Here is a 19,051-nt window from a genome sequence, read left to right as displayed (position 1 = left end):
GTCCCGGTTTTATTTGCTTCCTGCATTTCCTCAGCATTTATTCATTTACAAATGAGGGGCCCCATCTCTCATTATTCAAGACATGCTCTTCGTATTCTCATTAACTCTTCACAGTCTTTCAAAAGATAGGATCACCGGGGAGGAGATGAGAAATTTGAAGTTCTAAATGGTTTGAAGCTGCAGGTAAGGAGCTGAGTTAGGATGCCCAACTCCAAAGAAGGTGCTATTCACTCCACAATGGACAGGCAACCCAGCATAGTGGTTTAGTGACTGCATACCGCATGGTTGTGGATCCTAGCTTGGCTACTTACCAGCTTTGTGACCTTGTCTCCTTTTTCTGTGTTTCCTGTGACTAGTAATAGCATAATCGTATAGATTGTTGTGATGATTGAATAGGTCTTAGTCCCATAAGTCTCTAGTGGAGCTGGGAGCTGGGGGTGGTCAAAGCAGAATTCCCTTAGAAAGCAAACCTTGGGGTCGGCTGGGTGGCTCAGTGGGTTAAAGCCTCTGCTTTCGGCTCTGGTCATGATCCCAGAGTCCTGGGATCAAGCCCTACACCGGGCTCTCTGCTCAGCAGGGAGCCTGCTTTCCTTCCTCTCTCTCTGCCTGCCTCTCTGCCTACTTGTGATCTCTGTCTGTCAAATAAATTTAAAAAAAAGAAAGAAAGAAAGAAAAGAAAAGAAAGCAAACCTGGGGTCCCGTCTCCCAAGTGACTGGGAATTAAGCAGTCCCACAGAAGAGGTGGGACATCCCAGGCAAAGGGACTGTTAGGTGCAATGGGCCTGGAAGAGCAGGAGGGTCTGTTTCGCAATATGCACAAGTTAGCCGCAAATGGTGGGAGGTGAAACAGCGCACTAGCCAAGTTTCCATGGTACGGTCTTTTTTTTTTTTTTTTTAAGATTTTATTTATTTGACAGACAGAGATCACAAGTAGGCAGAGAGGCAGGCAGAGAGAGAGGAGGAAGGAGGCTCCCCGCTAAGCAGAGAGCCCGATGCGGGGCTCAATCCCAGCACCCTGGGATCTCGACCTGAGCAGAAGGCAGAGGCTTTAACCCACTGAGCCGCCCAGGCGCCCCTCCATGGTACAGTCTTGCCAGGCACCAAAAGGCAGTGCTTAGTTATTCTTTTTCAGAGAGGGCTCTAAACAAACAAACAAACAAACAAACAACAAATAAAACGGAGGAAACCAGCCTACTAGCACTTAAATTTCATCCTAAATGACTGGGGTGTCGGGAATTTTTAAGCAGGGAGGTGATGACAGGATCAGATAATTAATTGTGTTCTGCAAAGATGCCTTTGTCAGTGGGGCGGAGGATGGCTCAGTTCCCCGGAGAGGATGAGCTGGTGAAAGACCGTGTACATTTATTTCTATGGCTCCTCATCAACACTGCCAAATAGCATTCCAACCGGTCGACGGCTTTTACATTCCGCCCACGGGTTTCAGGGCCGCACCCCCCTTCTATCCCACAGCCGCGGGGCGTGCCAGCTTGGCTGCGGGGCGGGGGAGAGTTGGCGGGGCGGGGCGGGGCGGGGCGGGGCGGCGGGGGCGGGCCGTGCGCCTCTGGATCCGCGAGTCGGACGCGCCGCCCACCCCGCCGGCGCCGGGTCCAGGCGGCTGGGCCCGGGCGGTGCTTTCTGGCTCTCGGCGGCACCCGTCCCCGCCCGCCTCCACGTGACCCAAACAGATCCGGGCACTTCCGTTTCCCTCGGCTTTCTTCTCGGCGGTGTCCGCTGAGGGTCCAGAGCCGGGTAAGTGAGAGAGCGCCCAGCTGGGGCGTCGGGGGCGGGACCGCGCGCGGGCCGGGGGCACCCCGCGCTGACCCCCCGCCCTGCGCGGTCCTTCTCGCCCTCCCCCAGATCCCCGCGGAAGCGGCGGCGGCGGCGCCATGGCGGAGCTGACGGCTCTGGAGAGTCTCATCGAGATGGGCTTCCCCAGGGGACGCGCGTAAGGCAGCCCCTCAAACCTTGGCCCGCGGGGATCGCGGACCTGACTGGCCTTTCCCCTAGCCTGGCCTCAGGCTGCACGCCCCAGCCTGACCAGCACCATGGCTCGCGGGCGCTATTCACGGTGTTTCTGCCCCCAGGGAGAAGGCTCTGGCCCTCACAGGGAACCAGGGCATCGAGGCTGCAATGGACTGGTGAGCGCTCCGATGGGGTGGCAGGGCCTGGGGGACTTCTGGGAGGGCCAGCGTCCGTGTTAACCTCCTTCCCGACCTTCCCTGCCAGGTTGATGGAGCACGAAGACGACCCCGATGTAGACGAGCCGCTAGCGACCCCCCTTGGACATGTCCTGGGAAGGGAACCCACCTCCCCGGAGCAAGGTGGCCCTGAAGGTCCTGACTGAGGAACACCGTGTTCGTTATTCACGAGGGCTTGAGGAGGATGAACGGGCAGTAACACTGATTGCTTGTTTGTAGGAACCGGCTCTGCTGCTGGAGAAGGCAAACCCATTTTGAGTGAAGAAGAGAGACAGGAACAGACTAAGAGGTACAGTAAGGACAGTCAACGTTTCTGAGGGTCACCTTCCACTTGTCCACAATACACAACTCTGATTAAAGAACCTGGAACTTAACACTCTTGGTCTGTCCTGTCTTGGCGGTTTCTTTCATCTCTCTTTGGGCACGTGTTCCCGTATTTCATCTTGAATCTGTTATAAACTCACGCGATCTGTGTCCGTCTCTTTTGAGCTCTTTCTTTTGTGCAACACAGGATGTTGGAGCTGGTGGCCCAGAAGCAGCGGGAGAGGGAAGAAAGAGAGGAGCGAGAGGCTTTGGAGCGGGAACGGCAGCGCCGGAAACAAGGGCAGGAGTTGTCAGCTGCTCGACAGCGGCTTCAGGAAGATGAGATGCGCCGGGCTGCTGAGGAGCGGAGGAGGGAAAAGGCTGAAGAGTTAGCAGCCAGGTCTGGGTGATGCGGATGTTGGATAATAGATGAGATGGGAAGCTAGGTTTGCTTTGTCAACATCTGATCTGCTTTCTTCCTGTCTGCTTTCCAGACAGAGAGTCCGGGAAAAGATTGAGAGAGACAAAGCAGAGAGAGCCAAGAAGGTAGGTGATTGGGAAGACACTGGGGTAAAGAAGTAGGTGGGCTAGTAAAAAAAATTCTCTTTCCTAGCTTTAGAGGGAAAGGATAGGCATACGATGTTCCTCTTACGAGTGGGTGAAAGCTTGACCAGTGTTTTCCTTTGTCTTCCCAGTATGGTGGGAGTGTGGGTTCTCGGCCTTCTCCACCAACAGAGCCAGGTCCTGTTCCCTCCTCTCCCAGCCAGGAGCCTCCCACCAAGCGGGAATATGACCAGTGTCGCATACAGGTACTGATTCTGATTCCTGTCTTGCTTCTGGGACCCCCTTCATTGGCCTATAAGACACCTGACTCAGAGCTTTATTCAGTTAGGTTCTCTTTGCCAAACCTTTTCCTTCTTTGTAAGTGACTTTTGAAATTCTATCTCTTCTACTTTTGGAAAGATTTCAAACTTCTCTTGACCCAGTCTTAATTTAAAACCGTATCTCTGCCTTACTCAGCAGTTACCTTTTTAGCAGTTGATGTTTTCACTTAGTTTATTACACAGCTATTTGTATGGTGGGCTATTTATGTATTTTTGTATGAACTTATCCTTGTGTTTGTTAAACTGTGAGAAAGCTGCAGTCTTAAAGCCTTAGGGAAGCAGAGTAGTGGTGGTTCATCGGCTGCTTCAGATAGTAATTATGCCGGTACAGTCTCTCTCTTTTTTTTTTTTAAGATTTATTTACTTATTTGACAGAGATCACAGGTAGGCAGAGAAGCAAGCAGAGAGAGAGGAGGAAGCAGGCTCCTGCTGAGCAGAGAGCCTGATGTGGGGCTCGATCCCGGGACCCTGGGATCATGACCTGAGCGAGGCTTTAACCCACTGAGCCACCCAGGCGCCCCTGGTTCAGTCTCTTGATGCAGTTCTTGTTTTCCTTATTTGGGCACTGCACTCAGTTTTGATGCTCACAGCACTGTATTTCTCGCTTGCCCTCCAGGTCAGGCTGCCAGATGGGACCTCACTGACCCAGACGTTCCGGGCACGGGAACAGCTCGCAGCTGTGAGGCTCTACGTGGAGCTCCACCGCGGGGAAGAACCTGGGGGAGGCCAGGACCCTGTGCAGTTGCTCAGTGGCTTCCCCCGGCGGGCCTTCTCCGAGGCGGACATGGAACGGCCTCTGCAGGAGCTGGGTATGACACCTGGGACCAGGAACAGGGGTTGGGGGCGGGAAGGGGATGCCCAAGAAAGGAAGGAATGCCAGAAGACACTTGGAGGAGATGGCATGAGGCCAGAAATTTGGGGGGCAGAAGGCAAGGATCTTTGTGGTCAAAGCTGTCTTCTTCAATCTTCAGGACTTGTGCCTTCTGCTGTCCTCATTGTGGCCAAGAAATGTCCCAGCTGAGAGGCCTTTATCCCACCATCCCTCTCTGACCTCTTCGTCTTTGATAAAGCACTGACATCTCCTTCCTAATAAATAGACCCTGAGTTCTGTATGTGCCTGACTCCTTCCTGAATGGCTGGGAGGGACAAAATTAAGGCAGAGGAAGAAGCCAAAAGGGAAGGCATTTAGGATAGGCCCTATTTTTCATCTTGATGTTTTTTTTTGTTCTTTAAGGTTTTATTTATTTTTGTGACAGAGAGAATGAGCGTGGGGGAGAGGCAGAGGTAGAAGCAGACTCCCTAAGGAGCGGCAAGTCTAATGAGGGTATCAATTCCAGGATCCTAGAATCATGACCTGAGCCAAGGGCAGATGGTTAACCGACTGAGCCATCCAGGTGCTCCTTTTAAAAGATTTTTTAATGTATTCATTTTGAGAGAGACAGCAAGAAAACGCGCAGGGGAGGGGACAGGGGCAGAGGGAGGGGCAGAGGGAGAGGCAGGCTCCCCACGAGCAGGGAACTCCATGAGGGGCTCCATCCCAGGACCCTGAGATCACAACCTGAGTTGAAGGCAGACATTTAAAGATTTCATTTATTTGACAGACAGAGATCACAAGTAGGCAAAGGGGCAGGCAGAGAGAGAGAGGGAAGCAGGCTCTCCGGTGAGCAGAGAGCCCGATGTGGGGCTGGATCCCAGGACCCTGGGATCATGACCTGAGCCAAAAGCAGAGGCTTTAACCCACTGAGCCACCCAGGGGCCCCTGAAGGCAGACACTTGACCCACTGAGCCACCCAGGTACCCCTCAACTAAAGCTTCTAACAAACTTGGTAACAATATCTGGGTTTTTTTATTTGCTTGGGAAGTTGAGAGGGGAGAATTGTTGGGGTTGGGGAGTACAATAGATAGCACTCTTTGCTCCTATAGGTAAAAAGCAGTGCATAGGCCTGAAATCCTTATTCCTATGCCTTTTTCTTTTTTCTTTTTTCACTGTCCACCTGCCCCTGCCTTGACTTCTTGAAGCAGCCAATTTACCTCTTTAGTAAAATAAGGACAATAGTACCTGTTAATTCAGATTATTGTGGGTGTTATATAATGGTGATGGGGGCTTTAGCACACTGCCTGGCACCTAATAAATTTCCAGTAACTATTAGCTACCTAAAGGGTAATTTAAAAAAAAAAATTATTTAATACAGAACATGAGCAAGGGGGAGGGCAGAAACAGGCTCAATCCTAGGACCCTGGGATCATGACCTGAGCTGAAGGCAGAGGCTTAATGGACCGAGCCATCTAGGCCCCCTAAAAGGGTAATTTTTTTTTTTAATGTAGCCATTCACAAATGGCCAGAGGAGCAATGCAGTGACCTTTGCAAGTGCATTTCCTCCTCACTAAAAAGCACTGAGTACTTACTATGCACCGCACAGTTTTAACTGCTGTATTAACTGAGATAAAAAGGCAGTTACCTGGGAATAGGTGCAAGTATGCCCTTTTAGAGACTGGGACACCAAAGCACGTGGCTTGCTGAAACCAACACAGGTAACCAACAGCAGAACCTGGGCACACCTGGGGAAGCCTGACTGTAGGGCTCAGGCTCTCAACCTCCAGGCTCCCGGCTCATAGCCCCTCAGTGCTGCTGATCCCCTCACTCTAATGCTCCCTCAAAGAGCTGCTAACCTTTCCCCTCTCATTCCCAGGCTCAGAAAGAGGCCACAATTAAACTGAAGATCACACATAACAAATGTGTTTGGCTTAGGGGTTCACCATCCACCAACTGAAACAGCCCCAGTGCTGCCATCTGGGTTTGGACCTCAGTGTTACCAAGCTATACTTACTGTTCTGGCCTTTTTTCTTTTTTTCCTTCAATTGAAATCTTGCTTGGAACCACAGGATGTAAGATAGACAACAGGTGTACCTGGGTGGCTCAGCTGGTTAAGGGTCTCTTAGCCTTGGCTCAGGTCATGATCTTGGGGTTGTGAGATTGAGTCCCCCCCACTTCCCACCACCTGCACTGAGCAAAGAGTCTGCCTATGACTCCCTTTCACCCTCCCCACCAGGGTTTTTCAAATAAATTTTTTTTTATTAAAGATTTTATTTATTTGTCAGAGAGAGCACAAGCAGGGGGAGCAGCAGGCAGAGAGAGAAGGATGCGGGACTCAATTCCAGGACCCCCGGATTTCGACCTGAGCTGCAGGCAGACACTTAACTGAGCCCCCAGGCGTCCCTCAAATAAATCTTAAAACAAACAAACAAAAAAAACCCCACAGACAACAGGGAGTGAATTTGTGGACTTGGATGTGGGGTGTGACCCAAATGCCAGCTTTATTTCCTCACTTCAGTGGCATCTGCAAGAGAGCCATGACTAGATTCAGACACTGAACTACCTTGAAATCCTTGGAAGGAGAACCCCTCCCCTACCTTTATTGAAGTGATGCTCTGTGCCAAGGATGCACTTTACATTTCCAAGTTAATCTTTTTACAACAACCTTCAAGATACTTAACACCTTTTATGAAACAGCACTGAGGCTCAGAAAGGTTTTGTAATAGGCAGGACTTTAATCAAGATCTGTCTGACTTAAAGCACGCTCCTTTCGCTCAGCAATTTAAATTGGCCTCCAACGGTTCGGTAGCCACAGAAATCATCACCGCACATGCTAAATACCAACAGCCCCTCTCCAACCTCACCCAAAGTGTCCTCCATGGGCATCTACTGCTACAGGATTTTCCAGGATAGTTCTGATTTCGAGAACGTCTCCTGGTTATCACCGAAAGGCCCCTCAGACCACATGACCTGGCTTGTGTTTGGAAAACGTGGTCGTTGCAGGACCGGTGGGACTCACAGTCATCCGCGTCCCCTACACGGATCCCCAGAACACTCTAGACACAGGCGTCAGACCGCAGGGCTCACTGACCGGACGGAGGAACGTGATTTATTGGTTCCTTCAGTTAGCCACATCCCACGCCCTGGCCCGCGACGCAGGACGGACTATCAGTGCAGCGTCTGCGGGTGGCGGCGGGACGTGCTCACCCCGCAGCGGCTCCCGGGGTCTCAACGAGGCCTGGGCGCGGCATCCCGGGTCCGGACTCCCTACCGGGCCTACGGAGGAGAAAGGCCGCGCCGGACTCCTGCGCGGGAGCAAGGTGCCAGCGCCCACCAGGGAGGTCCGGGCTCACGCTGACCTCCCGCCGCCGCCGACCATCCAGTTCTTCCTCCAGGCCACGTTCTCCTGCGTGGTCGCTGCCTCCTGCAGAGTGGCCAGCACTAACTCTTTGGTTCTGGTCGCCTCGTCCCTGCGCCGCGGGTCCTGCTCGGGTATCTCCTGCGGGTAGGAAGGTTCGCCGTCCTGACCCCCCAGCCCGGGGCTCTCCGCCCGCCCGCCCCACCTCGCACCCCCGTTACTCCCACCTTCAGCATCGCCTGCTTCTTCTCCTCTCCCGGGGTCACGAGGACAAAGAGCGCGGAGCCCACGCCAGCCCCCGCGCCCAGAAGGGCACCCACGACCAGCGCTTTGCGTAAAGTCTCCATGGCCGACCGCGCCACCGGCGACGGGGCCCTCTGGAGCTTTCGCCGCCTGGAAGCCGTCCCCGGCGTCTCACTGCCTCCCGCGCAGGCTAGAGCGGCCCGCAGCGGAGACCATAGAGAAGGAGCCGGGCTAGAGAGGGCCTAGTCGGCCCAAAGCGCTTGGGTGTGAAAGGGCTGGTTTAGCGGGGGAAGTGGAGCGTGTCCCGAAGCGTTGGCATCGAGGGCCAAGCTCTGGGCTCACTGTCAGGAAATTCAAAACGGAATTGTCGGCCTGGTTGCTGTGGGGTTTGCAGTTGCCCAGTTCTGAAATTTCCAGGTCGATTCTGTGCTCTGTAGTTTCCTACAATGATTTGTGCGTTTTCAGAACAGCAGGTACTGGACAGCCAGATGCTTACACATATCAATCTACTCATCCCCTCCAAATTCCCTCAATTTATGAACAAAAACCCAAAGTCAAGTGTACTGGGTGGGGAAAAAATACTTTTTCTTTTTAATTTTATTTTTAAGTAACGTTCGCACCTATTGTGGGGCTTGAACTCACCACCCGGAGATCATGAGTGGTCAGCTCCACCGCTGGAGCCAGCCAAGTCCCCCTGTTAAACTTGTTAAAAGTAAATTTGTTGGAAGCCCCTGGGTGGTTCACTCAGTTAAGCATCTGCCTTTGGCTCAGGTCATGATCTCAGGCTTCTGGGATGGAGCCCCACATGGGGCTCCCAGCTCAGCTGGAGTCAGCTTCTCCCTCTCCCTCTGCCCCTCCCCACTGCTCGTGCTCTATCTCTCAAATAAGTAAATAAAATATTTTATAAAAAAGAGTAAATGTGGGGTGCCTGGGTGGCTCAGTGGGTTAAAGTTTCTGCCTTTGGCTCAGGTCATGATCTCAGGGTCCTGGGATCCAGCCCCACATAGGGCTCTCTGCGCGGCAGGGAGCCTGCTTCCTCCTCTTTCTCTGCCTGCCTCTCTGCCTACTTGTGATCTCTGTCTGTCAAATAAATAAATAAAAACTTAAAAAAAAGAAAAAAACCTAAAAAAAAAAGTAAATGTGCTGTTTTTCTTATCATGGGATACTCTTGCACCCGCCCCCTTCACCCCCTGCCAGTGAAACCTCTGAATTTGGAGTAACATACTGAGTTCTAGTTTGGAAAAGAAAGCATCTTTTACGTGGGTAACTCTGGGCAAGTCATTCAAGTTATTTGTCCCCTGTTTTCTGCATCAGAAAATAGGGCTAATGATAGAATCTATCTCATAGTTTTTAGGATAATTAAATGAGATTATATGTAAGGCATTTAACACTGTTCCTGTCAAATTGTTAACACCATATAAATATTTATTAAATAAGACACAAAGAAGCATGTCAAATCAGGAGACCCAGGAACCAAAGGAATCAAGAAATTTCAAGTTTGTTGGCAAAGTTCCCTCAGTCCCAGGGCTTTCATTCAGATGCTCTTGTTGACCCCTACCACTCCCGCCTTTCTCAGCTGTCACCCAGGGAGTGAGGAGACATATTCCCATATCCCTCCAGGGAGGAGGTATTCCTCCACCTGGGGATTTTCCCCTCCTCTGGAAGGCCCATAATCTCCTAGCTTTTCATTCTCTTCTCAGAAGTGATTAAGGGGCCAGGCTCCAAAGATTAAAGGAGCAGTCTCTACAGGGTACTGAGCAAGGGTACTCCACTTGGAATTCAACCACTACACGCTCCAAGGATTTGCACCCATGGCCCTTGTGCCAGGGAACAGTGAGGATGGGCCTTGGCCTAGAGATCGCCCAGGCTCCTCCCAGCATCCAGAAAGTTCTCGGCTGATGAACCCTCTGCGGATGGACAGAGGAGAAATTGTCAGGGTTGAAGGTCACCAGGATGCTCAGGTTAGTACTTCCCCACCCTGTGCTCCGGCTGCTGGCTCCTCCTCCCACTTGGTCCAAGCGCCCTGCTATCCCGATTCAGGCTGTCTCTCAAAAGACCCCCCTGCCCTCCATCGTGGTGGAAGCCTCTGAGGTGAGTGAAGACAGCGGGGAGCTTGGCTGGCCACATGACGAGCTGTTGCTGCTCACCGATGAGGAAGAGGAGGCCGAGGTCTTCTTCCAGGACCAAAGTGAAGAGCCAGGTGAGGGAGGCAGCTGCTCCAGTGCAGCCATTGTGGCGGGGATGTTCTGGGCAGGACTGAGATGGAAAACTTACTTGTGTCCCCGTACAGGCAAACAGTAGGTGCTTAGGAACTAGACCTGAAAAGGATTAGAGGTGGAGAGAAATTCAAGGTGTCTGGCAAAGTTGAACTTTAGAGGGAAATTCTGATGTCAGATGGGTGATGACTTTTAATTATTTTTTTTTAAGATTTTATTTATTTATTTGACAGAGATCACAAGTATGCAGAGAGGGAGGCAGAGTTGGGGAGTGGGGCGGGGCGGCAGGGGGAGGCAGGCTCCCTGCTGAGCAGAGAGCCCAATGTGGGGGCTCCATCCCAGGACCCTGTGATCATGACCTGAGCCAGACGATTAATGGATTGAGCCACCCAGGCTGCCCTGAAATTAGCCTCTTAATTATAGTTGCTATATTACTTTTTCTAATAACACAAAACACACAAATTTGTTTCTTTTTTTTTTTTTTTTAAGATTTTATTTATTTATTTGACAGAGAGAGATCACAAGCAAACAGAGGCAGGGAGGGGGGAAGCAGGCCCTCCACCGAGCAGAAAGCCCGAGAATGTGGGGCTCAACCCCAGAACCCTGAGATCATAACCCAAGCCAAAGGCAGAGGCCCAACCCACTGAGCCACCCAGATGCCCGTTTCCCTATTTCAAAGTCAGTAACAGGGCTGCCTGTGTGGCTCAGTCGTTAAGCATCTGCCCTCAGCTCACCCTCTCTTGCTATCTGTCATAAATAAAATCTTAAAACTAAGTAAATAAATAGCATTTTTTAAAAAGTCAGTAATAGATCAGAAATATTTTTCACCCTTAATGGGCTCTTCCAACTTCTTTTTCCCCCAGGCTGGACTTGGAGCCCACTGGACCCCAGATCTCCCTTAAGAACCTTTAACCCAGAACTTGGCTGGGGGCAGGAATACGGAGAACAAGAGGTCTCCTGGATTCCTGAGGACACAGACTATCATGAAGCCTCCAGTCCCTGTCCTCTGTGGAAGCCAGCAGCAGGCTCCCATGTTTGCCAAAGCTGTTTTGTGGAATATTCACATCTCCTGCCTCCCAGAAGCTTTGAGGGTAAGTCTCCTTCGGTCTCCCTCAACATTTTGGTGATTTGTTGAGGCCGTTCTGTGGGTTCTTTCAGTCTTCCCCCTTCTATAGGTGAGGCCACTGGGTCACACAAGTCGGTCTGTACCAGGATTTGGATTAAGAAGGCCTTGATTAAAAAACTCCTCTAATGGGGGCACCCTGGTGGCTCAGTTGGTTAAGCATCCGACTAGGGTTTCAGTTCACGTCATGATCTCAGGGTTTTAAGATGGAGCCCTGATTTGGGTTCTGCACTGGCCATGGAGATGGCTTGGGATTCTCCCTCTCTCTAGAATAAATAAATCTAAGAACAAGCAATCAAAACCCAAAGTCCTCAAAATAACCCACAAAACCCCCACAAAACTCCTGTTTTTAGGCGTTCCAGTTTATTGGGGCTGGGGAATGAATCACTGTACCTTCTCTATTTAGCACCCCTCTTGTGCCTGCCATTGCTAAATGCTCCATATTTCACCCATCATCATCCGTAATCCCCTAGCTCCGGGTTATTATTTCTACCCTGCTGTCAGTTTGTGAACCAGGGGACAGAAACATTCCATACTCTGTGTACCCAACTAGTAAATGTGGAAGCCAGGCCTCAAATCCTCGCTTCCCAGCCATCTTACAAAGTTGAAAAGCTGTCCATCGCCCTCCTCACCCAACAGAAAAATTTGGGTCAGGACTGAGGGCTTTAATGAGAGCCTTGAACCAAGTAAGCAAAGTAAGTAATACCCCCAAAAGGGCCTACCTCCTGCACAGTCACCCTCCAGCCTGGGGACCCTTGCTCCAGGTAGGGAAGCCGCACATCAGGATCCTCGTCTGAGAACTGAATCAGGGTCCCCTGGGGGCTTAGGACCCTGAGGCACTCTGACAGAAGCTGGTAAGCTCCCTGCGGACCACTACGGGCAACAGCATCCCAGGTGCCCTTATCCAGCACTAGGTGGAAGGAGCCTGAGGAAGCCACTGGCTCCAGGTTCTGGGCATCAGCCTGCATAAAGTGGAGTCTGGAGGCAGGATGCCCAGGACACAGGGGTGTTTGGCCTTCGCCACCTTCCAGGAGACGCTTCATGTGGGCAATAGCCACAGGGGAGAAGTCCACCCCCAGCACATCCACTGGATGTGGGCACTGGGTGTAGAGGCCTATACACAGACTGGAGGTCCCACAGCCCACGTCCAACACCCGCGGTGGGCAGACAGCCGATGTCTCCTGCAGGAGCGGCAGTAGCAACCCCTGGGTTTCCTCATACCCAAAGAACCAGTCGAACGTGGGGACGTGGCCTTTTTGGGTATCGGCATGGAGCTTATCCCAGAGGCGACGGTCAGCCAGGCAGCTACCAGCCAGGGAGCCTGTGGACACGAGTGGAGCACATGTCACCCACCGGCCTAGTTCCATCAATATGCTGCAGAAACGGTGCAATGTACCCTGGGGTTCGAATCAGTTTCAGGGTCTAGTCTCCCAGGTCACTAAGAACCCTCCCTCCCACTATCCACCTTCCCTACCCGCCAAAGCACGGCGCGCCCCAGCCGCCAGGGTCGCCACGTGGAGGGTTCGGCGCAGCGCGGCCATCTGGAGATCCCGGCAAGGTCGGCCAGAGAGCCTTCCGCGAAATGCCGCCCGCACGCCCGCAGGAGCCTGAGGTCCAACAGAAGAGCTGCAAATTCCGCTTTGTGGAATAACGCGTACCGCCTAACAACCACCTCGAAAAAAAGAACGCGGACACACACCTATTAGGGTACGATCGTCCTTTATTGTTTGCAACGGGCAGTTAAAGAGGGGACGCGACTGCTCCGGCTCCAGGGGCGGTTCCAAAGACCTGAAATCAAAGGAGAAGGCGTGAGCGCACGAGGGAGGAGCCTGCAGAACCTCCGTTCCGCCACGCTTCTCGGAGGCCGTGTCCCGGCGCTTGAGGATAGAACCGGCGGACGGGATGCCGCGGGCACCGAAGACATGACGCCGAGGGGACCAGAGCCCTTTCCCTCTGCCTCCGTACATTACGGGGACCGGGACCGAACACCCGACCCCCGCCAAGAAAAGGAGGGTGCGCAGACCTCGCCCAGAACCCCCACCTGGCACCCAGCTCCGCAACCCAGACGCTAACCGCTTCTGTCCCTCCTCCGCGAAAGGCGGGTAGTACTGCCGAGCACCTTTATATAGGCTCAGGACCCGCCCCCGAGCTGCTATTGGCTCTCGGAGGCTGAGGGGCGGGACCGACGCTCACGTTACGCAGAGCCGCGACACGGTCTGGGAGTCAGGTTCTCTGCGCAGCCATGGGGGCTCCCGGCGGAAAGATCAACCGGCCCCGAACGGTGATTGTGGGGGAGCCCCGACTTTGTTTCCTCAAGCATCCTGGGGGCCTCTCATCTCTCCAGAGATGGGACCTGTGGCTGGAGTCGCCGGGTGCGGGGTCCCGGGTCGCGACTTCCGTCTGATTAGCATCTTCCTCCCCCTTAGGAGCTGAAGAAGAAGCTGTTCAAGCGACGGCGGGTGTTGAACCGGGAGCGGAGACTGAAGCACCGGGTGGTCGGGGCTGTGATAGACGAAGGGCTGATCACGCGGCACCACCTGAAGAAGCGGGCGTGAGTGCCAGACCCTCTTCGCTTTGCTCCCGACCGAGTCCTCTTACCCCGTCCTGCCCCCTTTCCCCGTCCTGCCGAGCGCCCCAGCAAGTGTCCGCTCTGCTTTGCGTGTGCACTGGCGTTTACATAAGTAGCGTTTGTGCCTCCACTCTGCTGGCCCGTCACAGGACCGGTAGCCCACAGCCTCTCTGGGTCTTGGACCCCACCAAAAATGTAAGAACTGCCCACTCACCCACCTCCCCAGGTAACATTATTGTACGTCCACATGGATTTTTTATAAATAAATTTAAAGCACACACGGGACGCCTGGGTGGCTCAGTCTGTTAAGTGTCTGCCTTCAGCTCAAGTCATGATCCTAGGGTCCTGGGATGGAGTCCTGCATCGGGCCCCTCGCTCAGCTGGAGCCTGCTTCTCCCTCTGCCTGCTGCTCCCCCCCCCCCCGCTTGTGCTCTCTCTTTGACAAATAAATAAGATCTTTAAAAAAAATAATAAGATTGGGATGCCTGGGTGGCTCAGTTGGTTGGACGACTGCCTTCGGCTCAGGTCATGATCCCAGAATCGCCGGATCGAATCCCACATCGGGCTCCCAGCTCCATGGGGAGTCTGCTTCTCCTTCTGACCTTCTCCTCTCTCATGCTCTCTCTCACTCAAATAAAAAATAATAATAATAATAGGGGCGCCTGGGTGGCTCAGTGGGTTGAGCCGCTGCCTTCGGCTCAGGTCATGATCTCAGGGTCCTGGGATCGAGTCCCACATCGGGCTCTCTGCTCAGCGGGGAGCCTGTTTCCTCCTCTCTCTCTCTGCCTGCCTCTCTGCCTACTTGTGATCTCTCTCTGTCAAATAAATAAATAAAATCTTTAAAAAAAATAATAATAATAAGATTTTTTTTAAAAAGATTTATTTATTTATTTATTTGACAGAGAGAAATCACAAGTAGACAGAGAGGCAGCCAGAGAGAGAGAGAGAAGCAGGCTCCCCGCTGAGCAGAGAGCCCGATGCGGGACTCGATCCCAGGACCCTGAGATCATGACCTGAGCCGAAGGCAGCGGCCCAATCCACCGAGCCACCCAGGCGCCCCCCCAAAAAAATAAGATCTTAAAAAAAAAAAAGCACATAAGTGTGCATGTACTCAATTCTCACAAAAGTACCTGTAGGATTTTGTACTTTCCAAGCCCCCGCCCCACCTCCCAGCCTTGGGAAAGACTTCCCATCCCTTTCTTCCACTGATTTTTTCATCGTAAATACAGTTTTGTGGTGTAATAAATATTTGGTCTGATTGCAGGCACAGAGGTTCTAAAAGCCTTAGAATTTCCTGAGTGATAGGAGTGTCAATTATGCCCCCTCCAGCCCCCTTTTTTTTTTTTTTTAAAGATTTTATTTATTAATTTGACAGAGAGAAATCACAAGTAGACAGAGAGGCAGGCAGAGAGAGAGAGAGAGGGAAGCAGGCTCCCTGCCGAGCAGAGAGCCCGATGCGGGACTTGATCCCAGGACCCTGAGATCATGACCTGAGCCGAAGGCAGCGGCTTAACCCACTGAGCCACCCAGGCGCCCCCTCCAGCCCCTTTTGAGCACACCTTGGTTTATGCTAATATAACCTAAGGTGGGGCTGGTCTCCAGAAAGACCAGGTGATGAGATTGGGAATTTAAGCTCCACCCACCTGGGAAGATTAAGTTCTGTAAAAACTCTTGAATAATAGAGATTTGACGAGCTTCCTGGTTAGTGAATGGGAGGAGGTTCAGGGAAAGTGGGGAGAGTATGGAAATGCCGGGACCTTACCCTGTGCGTCTCCTCCATTTGGCTGTTCCTGAATCTCATTCTTTTACCATAAATAAGTAAATGCAAGTAAATGTTTCCCTGAGTTCTGTGAGCTGTTTAGTAAATTGAGTCTGAGAAGGGGATCGTGAGAACCTTGATTTATAGGTGGTCATTCAGAAGTACACCATCTGAAGTGGGGGGCAGTCTTTTGAGACTGAGCCCTCAGCCTGTGGGTTTTTTTTTTTTTTTTAAAGATTTTATTTATTTATTTATTCGACAGAGAGAGATCACAGTAGACAGAGAGGCAGGCAGAGAGAGAGAGAGAGGGAAGCAGGCTCCCCGCAGAGCAGAGAGCCCAATGCGGGACTCGATCCCAGAACCCCAAGATCACGACCCGAGCTGAAGACAGCGGCTTAACCACTGAGCCACCCAGGCACCCCAGCCTGTGGGTTCTGATGTTCTCTCCAGGTAGAGGTGTCAGAACTGAGTCAAATTTGCAGGATTCTCAGTTGGTGTCTGCGGAATTTGAGAATGCCTTGATGTGGGACAAGCCCCACACCTTTCTGGTGTCAGAAGTATTGAAAAGAGGAGTACCTGGCTGTCTCAGTTAATAGCGCATGCGACTTTTTTTTTTTTTTTTTTTTTTCAAAATTTTTATTTACTGGGGAGGCTGAGTGGCTCTGTCAGTTAAGCGTCTGCCTTTGGCTCAAGTCAAAGGATCCAGAGATGGGGTCCAACATCTGGCTCCCCGCTCCCTCTGCTGGCTGCTCCCCTGGCTTGTGCGTGCTCTCTCTCTCTTTCTCTCACTGTGTCAAATAAATAAATCAAAAGAAAAGAAAAAAAGAAAAGATCATGACCTGAGTGGAAGGCAGACACTTACGTGCCTGAGCCACCCAGATGACCCGAGCATGCAACTCTTGATTTCAGGGTCGTGAGTTCAAGCCCCATGTTGATTGTGGAGCCCACTTAAAACATAAAAATATTGAAAACAGAGGAGAAAAATAGCTTTCCCTTACAAGTTTCTGCCATATACCAAATTTTAACATTTAATGGTGAGTACTTTATATATGTATGGGAGTAGTACTAAGAATGTTAATGGCTAAGTGTTGGAGAGATTGAACTCACTACCTCAGAGCCCAGATCTGCAGTCTTTTTACTTGAATCCAAAGATGTTTTCAAAAAGACAAAACAAAAAGAAACCCAAAACAAAGACTTTTTCTTTCTTTCTTTTTTTTTTTAAATATTTTATTTATTTATTTGGTAGACAGAGATCACAAGTAGGCAGAGAGGCAGGCAGAGAGAGAGAGGAAGAAACAGGCTCCCCGTCAAGCAGAGAGCCCGATGCGGGGCCTGATGCGGGGCTCGATTCCAGGACCCTGGGATCACGACCCGAGCCGAAGGCAGAGGCTTTAACCCACTGAGCCACCCAGGCGCCCCTCAAAGATCTTTTCAATACCCAGAACCACCCCATGCTGATTCAGGTTAACCTGGATATCCTCGCTCCTACCACCCCTTCAGGTCCAGCGCACGTGCCAACATTACTCTCTCTGGGAAGAAGCGCAGAAAACTCCTCCAGCAGATCCGGCTGGCCCAGAAAGAGAAAGCAGCCATGGAAGGTGAGGCCGGGTCACAGAGGGGGGTTGAGGGGGCAGCCTGGATTCCTTGGGGTTCTTCAATGCTTCCTCTTTCCTTTTGCTCAGTGGAAGCCCCCGCCAAGCCAGCCAGGACTAGTGAACCGCAGCCCAAGCGGCAAAGGAAGACCAAAGGCCCCCAGGATGTAGACATGGAGGACCTTGAAGATGAGAGCTGAATTCTCACCCCTTGCCCCTGAAGGTTCTCAGCTGGAGCCGGAAGGACTCTGGTGGTTTCAGAGGACTTTGGAGGAAGCATTGCTCCTTTTCATTCTCCTCAGACGCCTCTTCCTTGATGGCCTCGTCACCAGCCCTGGAGAGCTGTGTTGAGAGGACGAGAGAGGAGAAGAGAGGCTGGAGAATGGGGCTCCCTCGCAGTCAGCTCCGCTTGTAATAAAGCCCTAGAGGTCTCCCGGAGAGGCGTGTGATTTAATGTGGGAACGAACGGGAATGGGCCACAGGAAGGGGGGCTGTGGGCCTGGAAATGAGACAGTTAGGACGTAAGACCCATGGAGTTCACTTGAGCTAAGCAATGAAAAGCCAGGCTCTGTGATGTTCCCATCCCCCTAGTGCGTGACACTCCCGACTCTCCGTTTCCAACAAAAATACAGATTATTACAGAGATGGTAGATGAGATAAGGGTCCTGATGTCAGCCGTGCCACTGCCTCTGTGTGACCAGAGGGGCCAAGTCACTTTTTCATGTTTGTTTCCAATTCCTTTGGTGGATTTTATAAATAGAGAATTTAGTTTTACAACTGATTGATTTGGAGCACCTGGGTGGCTCAGTGGGTTAAGCGTCACGTCATGATATCAGGGATTGAGTCCCACATCGGGCTCTCTGCTCAGCGGGGAGACTGCTTCCCCATCTCTCTGTCTGCCTCTCTGCCTACTGTGATCTCTGTCTGTCAAATAAATAAATAAATAATCTTTGTTAAAAAAAAAAAAAAGATTGAGGTGCCTGGGTGGCTTAGTGGGTTGGGCCTCTGCCTTCTGCTTGGGTCATGGTTACAGGGTCCTGGGATCAAGCCCTGAGTCAGGCTCTCTTCAGCGGGGAGCCCACCCCCTCCCCGCCCCCACCTCTCTGCCTACTTGCGATTTCTGTCTGTCAAATAAAGTCTTTTAAAAAAAAAAGATTGATTTTTTGGGGCGCCTGGGTGGCTCAGTGGGTTAAGCCGCTGCCTTCGGCTCAGGTCATGATCTCAGGGTCCTGGGATCAAGTCCCGCATCGGGCTCTCTGCTCGGCAGGGAGCCTGCTTCCCTCTCTCTCTGCCTGCCTCTCTGTCTACTTGTGATTTCTCTCTGTCAAATAAATAAATAAAATCTTAAAAAAAAAAAAAGATTGATTTTAGAGTTGGAGGGGGGCAGAGGGAGAAGGGAAGCCAACTCCCTACTGAGCCCTACAGGAGTTATTGTGGGTTGTTTTTTTTTTTTTTTTTTAAGATTTTATTTATTTATTTGACAGAGATCACAAGCAGGCAGAGAGGCAGGCAGGAGGGTGGGGCGGGGAAGCAGGCTCCCTGCTGAGGAGAGAGTCTGACTCAGGGCTTGATCCCAGGACCCTGGGATCATGACCCCAGCCAAAGGCAGAGGCTCAACCCACTGAGCTACCCAGGTGCCCCCCTATAGGGATTCTGTCTCAAAACCCTGAGATCAACTCTGAGATCATGACCTGAGCGGAAACCAAGAGTTGAGTGCTTAAACCAGGCACCCCTACTGGGGTTTATTTTTAATTTTAAGTGAACTCTATGCAGGCCTGGAACTCATGACCCTGAGATCAAGAGGACATGTTGTACTGAGAGCCAGCGGGGTACCCAGGATTATATTTCCAATAAACTGCATTATTTTTCCCATTTAGCATGCAGAACTTCTGTTGCAAGCCAGGGCTGGGGTGTTTGCTTAAAGTAAAAAGCTACCTGTGTGGAGGTGTGTTCAACAGAGGAAAAGCATATTCTCTCTGTCCTGTTTAATCA

General features: G+C 51.7%; 4 protein-coding genes and 1 non-coding gene across 13 annotated transcripts; 2 read left to right on the top strand and 3 right to left on the bottom strand.

The window, feature by feature from the left end:
• Positions 1 to 1,593: 1,593 nt before the first annotated feature.
• UBXN1 (UBX domain protein 1) lies at positions 1,594 to 4,497 on the top strand. 2 transcript variants are annotated; one of them, XM_059144626.1, is made up of 10 exons: positions 1,594 to 1,749; positions 1,858 to 1,945; positions 2,085 to 2,138; positions 2,227 to 2,321; positions 2,418 to 2,487; positions 2,710 to 2,901; positions 2,996 to 3,047; positions 3,197 to 3,310; positions 4,002 to 4,194; positions 4,357 to 4,497. In XM_059144626.1, exons 2-10 carry the CDS (start codon positions 1,887 to 1,889, stop codon positions 4,404 to 4,406), a joined length of 879 nt encoding a protein of 292 aa, XP_059000609.1. In that variant the 5' UTR covers positions 1,594 to 1,749; positions 1,858 to 1,886; the 3' UTR covers positions 4,407 to 4,497. The 2 variants fall into 2 exon arrangements, with proteins under 2 accessions (XP_059000609.1, XP_059000601.1); XM_059144618.1 differs by having other exon boundaries at positions 2,227 to 2,333.
• Positions 4,498 to 6,914: 2,417 nt separating this feature from the next.
• Positions 6,915 to 7,998, bottom strand: LOC131814066 (ubiquinol-cytochrome-c reductase complex assembly factor 3). The gene is made up of 2 exons (XM_059144711.1): positions 7,785 to 7,998; positions 6,915 to 7,698 (listed from the first exon to the last, which is right to left on the bottom strand). The coding sequence occupies exons 1-2, from the start codon at positions 7,902 to 7,904 to the stop codon at positions 7,549 to 7,551; spliced, it is 270 nt and encodes an 89-aa protein (XP_059000694.1). The 5' UTR covers positions 7,905 to 7,998; the 3' UTR covers positions 6,915 to 7,548.
• Positions 7,999 to 9,185: 1,187 nt separating this feature from the next.
• Positions 9,186 to 13,309, bottom strand: CSKMT (citrate synthase lysine methyltransferase). 8 transcript variants are annotated; one of them, XR_009347111.1, is made up of 5 exons: positions 12,839 to 13,236; positions 12,614 to 12,765; positions 11,862 to 12,460; positions 9,948 to 10,118; positions 9,192 to 9,707 (listed from the first exon to the last, which is right to left on the bottom strand). XR_009347111.1 is itself a non-coding variant. In XM_059144669.1 (4 exons), the coding sequence occupies exons 2-4, from the start codon at positions 12,678 to 12,680 to the stop codon at positions 10,113 to 10,115; spliced, it is 672 nt and encodes a 223-aa protein (XP_059000652.1). In that variant the 5' UTR covers positions 12,681 to 12,765; positions 12,839 to 13,236; the 3' UTR covers positions 9,191 to 10,112. The 8 variants fall into 8 exon arrangements, 7 of the variants coding, with proteins under 7 accessions (XP_059000663.1, XP_059000652.1, XP_059000641.1 ...); XM_059144669.1 differs by having other exon boundaries at positions 9,191 to 10,118; XM_059144658.1 differs by lacking the exons at positions 9,192 to 9,707; positions 9,948 to 10,118 and having other exon boundaries at positions 10,479 to 12,460; positions 12,839 to 12,927; positions 13,213 to 13,309.
• Positions 13,004 to 13,152, bottom strand: LOC131823009 (small nucleolar RNA SNORA57). The gene has a single exon (XR_009350458.1). It is a non-coding gene; the product is annotated as a small nucleolar RNA SNORA57 (small nucleolar RNA).
• C1H11orf98 (chromosome 1 C11orf98 homolog) lies at positions 13,304 to 17,497 on the top strand. The gene is made up of 4 exons (XM_059144695.1): positions 13,304 to 13,420; positions 13,566 to 13,690; positions 16,968 to 17,065; positions 17,150 to 17,497. Exons 1-4 carry the CDS (start codon positions 13,382 to 13,384, stop codon positions 17,257 to 17,259), a joined length of 372 nt encoding a protein of 123 aa, XP_059000678.1. The 5' UTR covers positions 13,304 to 13,381; the 3' UTR covers positions 17,260 to 17,497.
• The last annotated feature ends 1,554 nt before the right edge of the window (positions 17,498 to 19,051 follow it).

The sequence above is a fragment of the Mustela lutreola genome, chromosome 1 (assembly GCF_030435805.1).
Source record: "Mustela lutreola isolate mMusLut2 chromosome 1, mMusLut2.pri, whole genome shotgun sequence".
In the NCBI taxonomy this organism is placed as follows: domain Eukaryota; kingdom Metazoa; phylum Chordata; class Mammalia; order Carnivora; family Mustelidae; genus Mustela; species Mustela lutreola.
This window is presented reverse-complemented; position numbering and strand designations above follow the sequence as displayed.